The 15,391-nt window shown below is 39.1% G+C and overlaps 1 protein-coding gene across 2 annotated transcripts in view; it reads right to left on the reverse strand.

Moving 5' to 3' along the window:
* Positions 1-15,391, reverse strand: part of sik2b (salt-inducible kinase 2b) — a 55,096-nt gene extending 39,705 nt beyond the window's left edge. Inside the window, exons 1-3 of one of the 2 annotated variants that reach the window (XM_082502804.1) lie at positions 14,813-15,391; positions 11,170-11,286; positions 5,333-5,396 (exon numbers count right to left, since the gene is read on the reverse strand). In XM_082502804.1, coding sequence (XP_082358930.1) covers positions 5,333-5,396; positions 11,170-11,286; positions 14,813-14,950 — 319 coding nt within the window. In that variant the 5' untranslated portion in view covers positions 14,951-15,391. The remainder of the gene's footprint in view (positions 1-5,332; positions 5,397-11,169; positions 11,287-14,812) is intronic. The other variant, XM_082502803.1, reaches the window with a different exon arrangement.

Here is a 15,391-nt window from a genome sequence, read left to right on the forward strand (position 1 = left end):
ATTAGGCCACATTATAGACCTAATTGTAACATGTACTCCTACCAGCAGCAGTTTATAAACTGATAAAATTAATATTGAAATAAACTGAGTTCAGTTTATCGGTCAAAGCTTTTGGCTCAAATGAGTTGTACATAAGATTAAGTTCTTATTTGAAACAACAGCAGTCGCTCCAGTATGGGACGAGTTAGACTACCGTATGGAAAATTCTATGTGTCTAGAGGGGAACACATAGCATATGTCCATATGAGCATTGTATGATTTTATGTAAAATTTTTATATTTAGCCATGTAATTTAAATTTGCTGCAAGCTTCTATGCCCATTACTTAAAAGAAAAAAAATAAAGTCTTTTGGCTTAAAAAGTCTTTTGAAATCGGATAATTCCTGTTGCTACGCCCTTTAACTCTCTTAGCAGAAACTGCCGTTTGCTCAAAATACAAGTTTTAGTTGCAACACCATGTGAGCCTCTCCATCCTTATTGCTGTACATTTCTGTACTTCCTTCTTGTTTTTAAACCACACTCGTTTCATTCATGTTTTTCTGGGTCTGCTTCCCCGCTCTCTCTAGGTCACAGAGGCAGTAGTTGTTGCTGCTGAGTCAACATCACAAGTGGAACACTGGTCTGCTCTTTGAATTACAAAGACACTAAAACAATAAATAAAACAACAACATACACTCACACATAAGACATGACTATTAAGCTTATCATAGGCTACTGACTGCTACTTGACTAATCCTATCAATTCCCGTGTCTGGAAGCAGGCTAAGTGCAACCATTCTCAGACTGTCTAACAGGTGAGGCCATTAATCTATCTGGATCATGAGCCACTTACAGGTTGTCCACATTAGACAGGCCTACACTTGTGTTCATAATTCTACTTCTTCATAATTACTTGTATTACATTATTTTTTCTGAATTAGAATTTTTCCAGAATCCTTTAAAAAGACTATTTTCGTTATATTTACCTAAATATTAAAAATCCATAAATTAATGCAACAAACTGAAATGCCTATGGGCTTGTGTCCAGCAACCTGGATTGAAGATTGTAGTCTGTACAAAGTGTACAAACTGAGTGTGTGTGTTGTGCAGCGATATAGCGCGTGTGGTGCTATGGCCGACTGAGATAACTTCTTATCTTCCTGTACTATTTTCGATATGTTCTGACTTGTCTGTCCTTTCCAGCACCAGTGTATTTTGTTTGTGATTCTGACAAAAACAGAATAATTTAATAAACTCACGTTAAAAAAACATTTTTTGTATCTTCTAGATTCAGACATTAAATGCCAAATATAAACCTACATACTAGTTGGTCTCTGTAGTTGTTTGTTTTCAGTGCGCCGCATATAAGCAGCAGTGCACTGGTTGCTGGTTGGAGAGCTAAGACAGCATGAAGGAAGCTAACAGCAAAACATTTAGCTTTCTTTATTTGCAAAATACATTTCCTTATATTTTGCATATTTAGGCACAGCCTGTTGCAAAAAAAAACTAAAAACTGGATTTATTCCAATTTCATTAGTTAAATGTATGAAAAATGTCAACGATAACATATTTTGTCAGACATAATATAGTAATTTTGTACCAACAAGATGATTTCCAAAGAGCTGTTAGCTGAACACTTAGTAGGGCTGAACGATTATGGAAAATAATCTAATTGCGATTTTTTGCCCCAATATTGCGATTGCGATGCGATATGCGATTATTTTTTAAGGTCTTTGTCTTCTGTATTATTAAACAAAGACAAGCAATACATCATATAGTATGGCCAATACTATATTACATTAATTTTAAACTGTTCTTTCCTGGAAGACAGACCTCTGTTATGATGACATGAGGTGATGCATGAATTGATGACTGACATTTTTATTTAACTTCTTCAATCACAACAGTATATTTGAACATACACAATAGTTTATTTTTAGCTTACAAACATCTGAGCATAAAGTGCTGACAAGGAACCCTGGTGTAAACATTAAAATGAAAGTCAGTACAATGTGCAGATTGCAGAAATATACATAAACAAAATCAGTGGCTTTACCACACTCAGTTTTTCGACATCTGTGAACTACTAGACAGTCATTCAATTAAAAAATAATATTAAATAAATAAAACTAATAAATAAAAAATACACACATCTTACTGATCTCTGCAGTCAGTAACATTACACATAAAGTGCAAACATAATAGCAATTGTATAAACACACACACAAACACGCCTTTAAAATTTAAAGGCGTGAAATTGGACGGTCTAGCCAGAAGGCTAGTTCTGATTAGCGTCACCGCTGTCTCGGTGGAGTTTATTAAACTCGGCCGTCTGCTTCTTGCTATCTAAAATATAACCAGACACTGGCGTAAATTCTCGACTGTCTCATACTTCTGTTTAATAAGTTTTCTGTTTGACGTTTAGTCAGCTGTGTGAAAACCAAGGAGGAACCCACCCGGGGGATTAATAAAGTTTTATTTTATCTAATCTAATAACTTTAATCTCAGCCAAACCGATTTACTCACGAACAAACAAAACACTGAAAAAAGCCCAACAATAACATTTTTAGGTTGTCTAAGTGACTTATATATTACGTTTAACCCGAGCAGCGAAACTCCGCGGTGATCTGAAAATGATGTGCCGGGAGTTGTGCCGTTCTCGGCCGCATCAGTAACCCTCGAGCTCCCGGCTAGCTGTCGAGCTGGTGGGTAGCAGACGCCTCTGAAAACGTCGAAGCACTTTTGCAAATATGGGATATCTTGATAAACCGAGCAGATATTTGATGTTTACACAACTACTTTCTCGCCTGAAAATATGTTAAAAGTTTATTTTGTGACCCAGAAAGATTAGTATGAGTAATTTTAAAACTTAGTAGCGGCCGCCATTGTTGGAAACTGGAGTTTGGCTGGGCCGCGCTATGAATTCTGGGATATGGTAGTAATTTGGACAGCCTTCGGCGCGTCGCTGTGACGTAATCGGTCTACAAATGCGGCCCCAGGAGGATGCAGCCCATGAATTTGGACATGTCCAGAGTATAATCGCAGCCTTTGCGGTTAGAAAATTGCACTTGATCATGTCGTGATATTATCGCAAATGCGATATATCTCAGCATGGTGTGCAGTGTGACCTTAAAAACATTTGTGGAAACTGGACAAGTAGAGGACTAAAGAAGTGGCAAACCTAAAATAAACTGATAACTTAATGAACCATCTATAGCAGATGACCGGCATTTGCCATGTCATGTCCTTGAGAAAAAAAACATATCCAACAAAGACCTGACACAGGACAAGAGAGCTGTAGATGGATCAAGTGCCAGATCCATCTACTGTTTACAAAAATCTCATGAGAAGTGGTTTCACTGGAAGAGTGTCAAATTACTCCAGAATAGGACTGATCTTTTTTTTTTCTTTTTTTTTCTTTTTTTTTTTTAAAATAGTGGCAACAGGTGTTATTGAGTGATGAATCCAAATGTGAAAACTTTGGTTAAAACTGACACAGGAGGTGATGAGACAGGTACAACAGTGTCTACAGCAATCTGTAAAACAAGGTGGAGGCTCTGTCATGGTTTAGGGCTCCATTTCAGCCAGTCAAATCTTGTTAAAACAGATTGACTTATGAATGGAGAAAGGTACCAATAGGTTTTGATCCACCATGCAATCCCATGTGGAAAGTGGGCAACAGCTTCATTTTTCAACATGAAAATGATCCCCAACCCAGCGTCAATGCAGTAAAAGCATACCTGGACAGAAAAACACATAATGGAACACCAACAGTCATGGATTGGCCTCCCCAGAGCCCAGACCTCAACATTATTGGAGCAGTGGGGGATCATCTTGACAGACAATGGAACAAAAGGCAGCCAACATCGAAGAAGAGCTTTGAATATCTTTCAAGAAGCCTGGAAAACTATTTATGAAGACTACTTGAAGAAATGACAAAACAGCTTGTCATGAAAGAAAGATTCTTCCTCAGCCTATTAATATAAGACCACGATCAGGTCAGTGTGGGCAGATATCAGAGACCATGACAGCAGGAAACAAACTTTTTGATTGGCACATTCCTAATCTATCTAGCCTTCACATTTGAGCCTTCTGGTTTTCTTTCAGACTTAGAAATCCGAATTGTTCACCATTCATCTGACGAGTAAATGAAGAAATCTCTGTACGTTTGGTTTTTGGTCTTTTGGCCAACAGCTATTTCAGGATTAGCAATTCCAAAGAATTTCAAGCTAGGTGGAAGAAGCACAATGATGAGTCATTCTGAAATAACTTTGATGAGTTCTTCTGTTATTTGGTCTAAAATTAACTTTATTTTACTCACTATGCAGTTTTAAACAAAGCTGCAAACCACAATCATCCAGTCAGGCACAGCCACATTTTAAGTGAAAGCTAAATTTATGACTGTTGCTCGTCTGAAAGATCAAGAACAGCGTATTAAGTCTGGTTACAGCTTTAGCTTCCAAAATTGTGCACCGATCTGTTTTGTAAGAGGAAACTTTAACGCAGTTGCAGCAGTTAGGCAAATAAATCTGCTGATCAACAGAAAACAAAAAGGATTTCAATGTGAACCGTTGCAACTTTTTTTTTTCTCTCAGTGATAGTAAAATAATTCTCTTTGGATTTTGGAAACTTGGTTGCACAAAACTAGCTGCAAGGACTCACTCTGATTTACAGATTCTGAAAGGAAGATTCGCCTATAAAACCTCCTTGGTTTCTGGTATATTAATATTTGTATGGTGCAAAAAAACAAAATAAAGGAAAAAAGAAAATAAATTGAAACCATTCTTGTACCTGTACAAGTATATGACAAATGCTCTTAAACATCCCACGGGAGTTGAACAAAGGGAGCATTGAAAATTAATCTAAGTACCATCTTAATGAAAGAGGAGGAATGACATGTTGCTTGCCAGGACAAAGAAAGGAATCTTATCTCCTTGACATGCATTATCTCAACATTTGTGCAGTAAACCAGTCCAGTGTGGGCGATTCTGCAGTACAGATAGTAATAAATCGAACTTATTCCCCTTTGAGGCTGCCCTCTGGCAGCTTTTACAGGCCTGGGGTGACGTCATTTTATACAGCAGGAAAGAAATGTCAGCACATTTACTGCAACAATTACCAGCAGCACATGACAAGGGTCACAGGATACTCGTGTCAGATTTGCATCAATCATATGACCTTTGAGATTGAGGCTGGGATAACCGTAATAGCAACTCAAGCTCAACAAGACTTTGATACTTCCTTGTTTGTCAAAAACCTTACTGACGCAATAGAGTACATTTTTTTTCAGTTGATATGGGAAGAACGCAAATAGCAATGGGCAGACTGATCGTATACTTGAAAAGATCACTCACCAAAGATCTCCCCACTCTTGGCATACTCCGTGACTAAATAAAGCATGTTCTTCGTCTCCATCACCTGAGAGAGGGAGAGGATGAAGGAACAGGGCCGAGGGGGTGGGGGAAAAGAGACACACAAAAAGAATTAGATTAAGTAAAAATAAATTAAAAAAAAAAATAAAAAGAAAGAAGAAGAAAAAGTAGTAGTAGTTAAAAAAAAAAAAAAAAACCCCCAAAAGATAAAAATAGCCAAAATATCACACAATTGACTACAGGGCTCAATGTGTGTTTAAACTGCAGTGTCTGGCGTTCGTAAAATCGTGAGAAAAACTAAATGCATGAATGGCACGGGTCTAAATATGGCAACCATGTAAAAGAATGGAGGTGGACGGTTGGTGTTGTTGAGTATATCTGAATGGTACTTAAAGCCTTTCCATCCTCACCCGGTGCTGTGTTGTGTAGGAGGAGGAGAACCGATTTAGAAGCAGAAACACTCAGGAGATGAATAGAATGAAATGCGGAGGGGAGAGTCAGATGCAGAGAAGAGGATGAATCAGACACAGCGAGCCAGACATTCACACTAGAAATCCCACGCTCATTGTTTATGATCAATTTTCCATCTGTTACACTGACCGATTCATGGATTTAGGAAATTAAAGCCTTTTTCTTCCTCTTTTTTTGGTTGGTCTTCGTTTTGTAACAAACACATTCTCTGTCCTCTGTTTACAACCGATTGATGAATTAAATCTGGGTATTGGTACTCTGTTGAGAGCCAATACAGCATCTAATGGAAAATAAACCTTTTCACAACAGACATTTTGACCTGGCGCAGCAGGAAAAGCACAGGTGTAACTAATAGTATTAACGATGGCTCTGTTTCATGTCGGCGTGCCAGTAAACCAGCATGGAGAGTAGTGGGGCCCTGGCACTGGCCCCACCTGAGTAGATGTAGTCATTATTAATGATATTAAATCACCCGTGTTTGACAAGATAAAATGCCCACTGTGGGAGAGAGCAGTTTTTATTCCGTGGCTGATCTCACAGCTTCTCCTGTGCATGAATAACACAAACATGGGATTGCTACCTTCCTATATTGTTGGTCATTTTCTAAAGTTCATACATCCGGGAAGGCAGCAGAGCTATGGGCAGACAGATGCAGCAGATGTTTTGGGCAACATCTGCAAGAAGTGCCAACATTGCCATGTGATAAAAATCTACAGTTTATTCTTCTACTTTAATTTTAGAGGTAATGCACATTAGTGAACAAGAGTGATGCTCTTGTGCAACTGCAGGGAATGATTTTTGACACCTGTGACAAAAACAAACAAACAAACAAACAAAACTATCACAAGCACAACAATCACAGTCTAAGTGGTGGAAATAATAAAAAGCAAGGCAATTTTCATCATCAGGACTTTCTGATCAAAGTAAGTAAACAAGACAATGAATAATTCACGACAAACAAAATTACAGGGGTTTGATATAGCCAGTCCTGCTTGAAAAGTTTGATGACATGCAGTAAATTCTGAAAAATGTCATAGTTTGAATTTTAAAAACCAATAAATGGAAATGCACTGTGTGTTAGTGCTTGTGGGCTGCTTTGGCTGTCCTTTGAGATAACTTCACGCTTGAAGATCTATTAAACATTATTTTAGATACCGTCTACTTTAAGTATCAGACTGTGATAAAGAGCACCTCTAATTTCCTCTGTTAACTAAGGGACTTATTGACCTGACAATGACATGAATCTGCTGATTTTCAACATCCTAGACTCGGGACTCTGTGATCGGCTGGTCAGCTTCACTTATGCTTGATGATGAGCTGGACCTTTTCATGCGTGCTTGTGAAGACAAGTTCACCAACATGTGGAAAACCTAACAATCAATCTAATTAGACACTTCAGTCACCTTCAGAAGATTGCTAGCTTAAAGAAGCTAACAAAGCCAGTAAGTAGCTAAACCTCTGTGACAAGACAGGAGGCTTGTTATAAGCAAAGGAATAAAGCAGTTATTAGGAAAATAATAGCACTGAGTGGAAAAAAAGTCTGATATCCTGTTATCTGGTGAAGTAATCAACACACTGGAAAATTAAGTTTTTTTGGTCATATAACTGTGTTGCACATGCTTTTGTTTGGTAAGGTAAAATGTGTCAGGTAAAGGTGGGTGTGCAGAAAGTCATTTTAAACTAATCATCTGTACATCCTTCCAGTGGAAGAGCACTTTATTTCTAGCAGTTTCAGTAAAAACTTATTGTAGTTTTGGGGGAAACTGAAGTTTAAAAAATTATTTTAGTATGAAAATAAAAAGTTTAGTTGACAAAACCAAAAAACTAAATATGTTTGGCTTGCATAAGCTGTCAGTTATAGTTACCTCTAACTGCAGTTAGATAGGAACCCTCCCCAATAAATAAATAACATAATAATTGCAGCTGCTACCACTCTAGTATTAATCACATTACAGTATATTGTTTTAATAAAAGCACTGTGAAATAGTGATTTATAGCTTTAAATGTAATGAACTGAATGGGTTTTCACACCAACCATTGATTGCAGTGTTCGGTGTACTGACATGGGGTCAGGGTCAATCCAATACTATCCTTAATGGATTCAAGCATTTTTCTTTAGTATGACTCATATTCAAATGAAGCACTCACATTGTACTGGCATTACTCTCAATAACAAAACCTCTTTCAATAAATAACATCGACTGGAATAAGAGCGAAAGCAGAGAGCTGAAGCCCTAAAAACAGCCAGAGGATTAAAAGATGGACAAAAAAAGTTTGGAAGTCAGATCAGGGGCCAATACAAGAAAAGGCTACACGACACATGAAAAACAAGAGTCCGGATCCGCTGTCCTGTATCTTTGTGCGCCTTCATTGGCAGCAGCTTTCCTCTGGGCCACAGAGCCAATCCTAGTTTATGAGATTGGAAAGGAAATCACTAATTGACCGGCGCTGATTGGATGGTTAGGCTGCTGGAAATAATGATACGCACCAAAATAACTCAACAGAAAGCTGGAACAGTGCCAGATGGTTGTGTAATGATAATGAACGCTCATTTACTTTTCCTACACAGTAAATGTAACAGGACCCAAAGGCTTATGTAATACAACTGAATCACCAAAACTGTTGAGTTATCAGTGGTTAGGGTTATTTTGTGAAAAGCAGCGGCCATCATCATCATCATCATCATCATCAACTTTATTTATAAAGCACTTTAAAACAACCACAGCTGACACAAAGTGCTGTACATTGGAACTGTAAAATAAAATTACATGAGATATAAATAAAAAACAAATAAAAGAAGAGTGAAATCATTAATTAAATAACTACTGCATTAAAAAAAAGAAACTAAGTCTCACTGAGGTTAAAAGCCAAGGAATAAAAGTGGGTTTTAAGACGTGATTTAAAAGTGGACAGTGAAGGGGCCTCTCTAACATGCATGGGCAAATTATTCCATAATTTTGGAGCCACAATAGAGAAGGCCCTGTCCCCTCTAAACTTGGTAACTATGTGAAATGAGTTTACCTTCGGCTGTCTAAAACGCCAAGAGAGTCCAACAATCACGGTCGTTTACTTTAGAAAACACTATTTTGTGAGTTGACTGAATTTATCTGAATGCTGTAAAAGTGCCCAGGTGGCACATGGGAAATTATTTAGATGCAGGATTTATTTCCCTGAAATATTTTCAGTATATGCTCATACTGCTAATAATGTGCTCTGGTTTAATAGTACTAATGAATTAAAAACATTAATATTACCACATTTAAAATAAAATCAAATCACATTCACCCCAATTAGCAGCATGTAATCAAAAAGAAGGAAAAAAAAAAGTGTGTACAAAGTGAAATACACTTGTTCAACAACATACTTTTTGACCTTCCATAGGAGAAATGAGAAATAAAGCTCTTAAATGTCCAATTATCAAACTCTGGATTGTGTCTCGTGCATTCAGATGTAAACCAGTATAACACTGAAGTATAACATACTGGCTCCTCTGTCTGCAGAAGGGGAAGAAAAAAGTTCATGTTCTTCAGCATTCTTGTCTATTTAATGGTTTGTGCTCATGATATCATCCAAAAATAAACTTGGTGAAGAAACCACTGAAACGTACTTCATCTGAAAACAATCTCAGCTCAAGGCAAAGAGACATTTTACTGCAAATTAAAAAACAAAAGAAAACACCAAACTGGCATTGTTTGCTGATGGTGCCCACAAAATTTAAGAATATGTGCAAACGTAAATAAAAACAGTACACAAGGCAAGCTTGAAGCTGGAAGTAAAATCCTTTTTATTCTTCAACACAGCCTGAACTCTTAGGCAAACCTTCTTGTAATTTCTTTAAGTAGTCTTTGGGAATAGTTCTCCAGGCTTCTTGAAGGACATTCATGTGCCGCACAATTCTATGGGGAGGTCAATCTATGAATGATAGCGCTACAAAGTGTGTGTGTGTTTTGTGTTTTTTAAATCCAGGTATGCTTTTACTGCACTGACAGTGCATGCTGAAAAATAAAGTTGTTGCCAGATGGTGAATTAAGGTCTGACGGAACATTTGTGGTTTCAGTTTGTTTTAGCAAATACAAACTGACGCGGTGACTCGTGCTGGAGTCGAGCAGTCAGTTACAACTCATTTTAAAACACACGTCACATATGATGAATCCAAAAATAATTTGTTAAATTTCTGCCGCTGGTATCGTCATACAGTGTGCAACACATACAGAGATGAAATAAGTGCAGAGAGCCAGTCAGTCATTAACTATGCACTCATATCTTTAACTGCAATGGCAGGTTCTGCTAGGCCACAGTTGTGTGCTTATGCATTAGAATATGACCTGGACTGCTCCTGCGTTTTCACACTACTATTACTACTGCTACTACTACTACTACTACTACAACAGCAAGTTCTCCTCCACATAAATGTCTCCTTGCAAATTCTTGGGCCCTTCAACAGCTGTTACTTTGGGTCCACACAGTCACTGCATATTACACATTACAATCTCGCCGCTGCCTTCACAAAGATAAACTTTGACTGGAGACGTGGAAAAGTGCACGTATTCATTCAAAAGACGAAAGTAATATCAACAGGCTCCGGAAAACTTTTCTGGGTGAAAGAAAAATGACTCATAATTTCCTCATCAATGTACATTTTCAACAAATTACTCCACACTCTGAAGCATGTTATCCTTACTCACCCGAAAACATTGTTTCCCCAACCACAAATATTGACCCATGATGTTCTTTTTCTGTCTTTTTTGTGAGACTGTTTGCACAGTTAGGGCTGATTGATGATAAAGACTAAGCCAGAGCACCCATTACAGAAGTTTACATTAGAAAACACTCTAGCAGCGCGTGTTAATTTGGGCCTGTGTGATGACGCTTTTAATAAGTTCCGACAAACTTTTTCGTAAATTGTTAAATTCCTGTTTAAATATATGCAGTACTCTGGGCATTCTTCCAACATCACCTCTACAGTGTCTGTGACAAATCGCAAGAGATTGGGATTGGATGGGTTAAAGAAAAAGTCAGATCTAAGCACTCAAGACAGAAATAAATCTCTGGAAAAACTCTTGATCAAGGCTTGTCAAGTGGGAGACAAACGCTAAGTTTAAAAAAAAAAATGACACTAGACTACTTATCTTCACAGCATTGCAACACAGGGGAATAACAATTAACAAATATTTCCTTTTGGGAGAGACATAAAATGCACCAGAGACTAGAAAAAAAAAAATCATGCCATGCTGTAGTCCAAATCAAAGTAGAAAGATGAAATCAGCACATCGAAAAAGATTAATCGTTTAGTCCCCATCTGGCACTCAAAAGATGCTGCGCTACACACAATGAAGCCAAAGACTCACCTGGTAGAGCTTAATAATGTGGGGGTGGTCCAGCATTTTCATGATCTGAACTTCTCTGTAGATCTTCTCCAGGTTGACGGCATCCAGCTGGGTCTTGTCGATGATCTTAATGGCCACCTGCAGAATCAAGCATCAACAACACAACTGTAAACAATCAGTTTCTTAATAACACACAACGGAGTCATTGTTAAAGCTCATCAGAGTTTGATGGACAATGACAAGGAGCTCCCCAGATTTACGCAAACACTAGTGCAGACAGGAATTTAATGTTCTCCAAGCAACAAAGGCGGACAGTCTGCTCCTCTTCGGGGTTTCTTTGTGCCTTTTTTTTGTGGAAATAAGAAAACTGTTCGTGAGATAAATACAGCTTGTACCGAAACCTCCGTAAACAGCCTTCAAATAATGAAATATTACATCGGAGATCCCACTGATGCAACCATCTGCTTTACTGGATATACACACGGCCACAATGACACGAACAAGTGTAAATCACACACGCAAAACTTCCAACACGCTTGGCTTTGATTAACATTGGCCGGGAAGTAGCAGAGCAACATTAACATCTCATCTTTAGATTGTCTCATAAACAGCATTTCATCAGAAGTGCTCCAAGCATCTGTGAGCGAAGCTGAACGAGTAAACAAAAGGGGACCCCGGCAATCACACCACCGTTAGACTGAGCTAGAAAACTCACCTGAGGGCAGGATTTTAAAGCACTGAGCTGAAACAACAAGTTTTTAGATTTAAATGTTTTATTCAGAATTCTGAGTCAGAATTTATATTTTCAAAGAATTTATTAGACTTTGATTTATTTTATTTTTTTTAATTTACCCACCCACACACAGAATTATGAGGGCAAAAAAGAAATTCTTAATTCTGAGTGGGGGAAAAAGTCTGAATTTTGACTTTCTGGGAAATTCAAATAAAAATCAAAACAAGAAATACAGGAATATAACTTTTGCTTTTGAATTTATTTATTTATTTATTTTTTTAAAGATTTTTAGTAGCCCTAATCAGCTACCAAAATAGTGGCTATTTATTCAAGTTCCTTTTAAGCAATTATCTCTAAAAAGCATCTAGTTACTGCTTCAGAAACGTGAATATTTAACATTTTTCCAATTCTTCCATGATATAAAACTGAATAAATTTGACTTCTGGAGCTGCTTAGACAAAACAAGAATGTGGCAGCACAGACTATAGGGTACTATCTTAGAAAAGCAAGTCGGGTTACAGAGCCATGTGGTTTGAGGATTTATCTGATTCCAAAATAATACTGTCTGACACTGGATTTTCATCCGGGCACTTATCACAGGCATTTTGTCTGCAGCGTGACGATCACATAAACAGCAGATTCTTTTCACATTACTAAATTTTTCATCAGGAAAGTTGCAGTGATCGACTATCACGGCGCACTGCATATTTTGTTTTTGGGTTCAAGCCCACTGTGTCAGTGAAGTGGTATTATTCAAGTAAGTCAAGGAAATGTAATGCATTCTTGCTTTTAATTTTAACGACAGATCTATAACTTACTGACCTGCCTTTAACATATTAACAGTTTGGACTTACAGATGAGCAGCAATGGGTATTTTGATAGGTTTAACACTTTCCATTATCATCTCCCTAGCTACGTACAGGCAGGCGTTCAATTCAGGATTAAATCTAAATCTTTTAATGGCACTCCAGCTACCTGTGCAGACCCTTCGGGCATGAAATTCAAAATCTTTGGTCTGCTACAGAGGGACAACAGAGCACCTAACATGAAAAGATCTGTGCTACCTGATTACATTGTCAACAAAACTAAACCCACACACAGCACACAAGACTTCTCGTGAACTGTGCTGGCACAAGGTCACTGGAGGACAATGAGTTAGAGGTGAATTTAGCTCATACAATGAAAGCAGAAAGACATGATGACGCTATAATCAGATATGGATAGATGTACAACTTGACACACAAGACCAGAAGGGAATGGCTCAACAGTATGTAAAGCCACAAGCTGCAATATGTACTTACTGGGATGAATGGGTCAGTATCACATGCAGGGGCCACGCACAGAAAGAGTATGTTATTTACACAGAGATAAACCTGTCCGGGAATATGCCCACACATTCACATCGTAACACAACATCTGCCGTTTCATGTGTCAGTACACTGGTTTTCTTTACACTATGCTAATATCGCTTGTGCCCAGGCAAATTCTCAAGGCAGATGGCATCACATAAGTTAATAGCCTGCCACTCGGGCCGACCTTGGCTGCTGTAAAATAAAAATAATTTTTTTTAAAACCAACAGTGCCAGGCCCACTGCCAGAGCTAGGCAGCTGCATTTGTCCTTCATACTGACCATCACTGAGTGACCTCTACCAAACCCGGCCTAAAAAACAACCCATGTTTTCATTCATCTTTAATACCACTCCAGCTGAGGGAGAGGTGTAGTCGCTTACTGAAATCACCTGGTGTAACGTTTGCCTGAACTTAAAACCTGCATTCACAGAGCTGTTAATGTTACACGGTGCAGATTACCTGGCTAGACTAATGCTGTGCCACTTTGCGTGCTTTAATAACCAGAGTAACAAGATAAGAGTCTACAGAGCCATTTTGTTGCCTTGTTATTCATTAAACCTACCAAGGGTCTCGCCTGGATGATGTAAATCTGTTTTTTTTTTTTTCTGTATGGTGTAATCAGTTGGAGGCTCCAGAGATCAAAGTGTGCAGCAACTCTCCAGTCTTATCACTGTCTCACACAATACAGCTTTTTTTTTTTTTCTTTGCCCCTTATCTTTTTCTCACTGAACACTCTTTACAGCAAATTCCTTGTGTCTCTGTCATTACAGCAGAAAGTCGTGGCACTCCGTGGTACTGGTTGAGAAAGGGCCCTTCTGACAAAGCTGACATAAAACCAGAAGTACACTCACACAAACCCCGAGCCCTGTTCCCTCTGCTCTCATTCTGCATTACCTAAGAGTGTGCAATGTTTGTAATATCACTCCAAGCTTAGTTAAGACCCTCGACCCCCCCACCCCCCTAAAAAGCAGTGTCTGCATGCAAAATACTTTGCTTTCCAATTACAGCATATTTGGCATGACATACCCTGCTCATCACAAAGCTCTGAGCAGTGCTGGGATAAGAAACAACTAAAAAAAAAATCACATCATTACTTGAATTACATAAGGGGACCACCGACCCATGCTGCATGCCCCAGATACGGCACCAACCACTCTTGAGTAGGTACTGTGGCTACCGTCTGGGTCATTAACCCAACGGATACATGTGCAGAAAATCAAATAAATAAGAATAATAATCAAACGTGCATGTTTGCAGTTTGTGTTTCCCAGCAGCGCTAGTGGTCAGACCTTTTTTTTTAATTTATTTATTTTTACTGGCAGTGATGTCAGCTGAGAGGGGTGAACGTGCAGTCATTCACTGCTCATGTACCTGCAAGCTTTCAGGCACACCAGCTGTTGCTCGAACCGGAGCAGTCCAAGTGGCCGGTAGTTATGTGATCCAAAGATGCTATTTAGTGCACGGTGCTGGAGAGCATTTCGCTATCTAGGGGTGTCAACTTGTGCATAAAAGTTATATAACTCCGCTAAAACAGTAGCACAAGTTAGCTTTCGGGCTAACTAGTTTGCTCACACACTCACCTCCGTCTTGGTTATGCGGTGTCGGGCCAACTTCACCACAGCGAAATTGCCCTTTCCTAAAGTGCGCTCGATGTCGTAGAAGCCCACTCGGACCGGACCCCGGATCAGCGGTTTTTGGACACTGTCAGCCATGACCATGCTGTTCTAAAACGGGACTGTTGAGTGGAAGAGTAGTAGGCAGCCAGACGTGCAGGGACACACGAGGGGCAGACTGGGGCTTACTTGAGCAGCTCGAGATAAAGACGAAAGGAAAACAAACCGCCCGCCACCGCCGCTGCTGCCGCCGCCGCCGCTCGAAGCGTGTCCATTAAAATACACAAAGTTGATTTCTGTGTCGCCCTCGGCCGCCTGAACGCCACTGTGGCGACCCTGTCCGCTAGTGTGGCGATACGAAGCTGGCCATTTGCTGAGCCTGCGGGCTGTCACACCACGTTCGTCAGTACAATAGAGCTATAATATTTCAGCTTGAGGCGCCTCTATCAGCGACAGAGCACACGAGTTGACTTGCAAAGAGGCATCATGTTCTCCGGTTGACGTGTATTGACGTCAAAGCCATAGGGGTATTTGTACAGGGGGCGG

Source organism: Aulonocara stuartgranti, assembly GCF_965226115.1.
Source record: "Aulonocara stuartgranti genome assembly, chromosome: 14".
Taxonomy (NCBI): Eukaryota; Metazoa; Chordata; class Actinopteri; order Cichliformes; family Cichlidae; genus Aulonocara; species Aulonocara stuartgranti.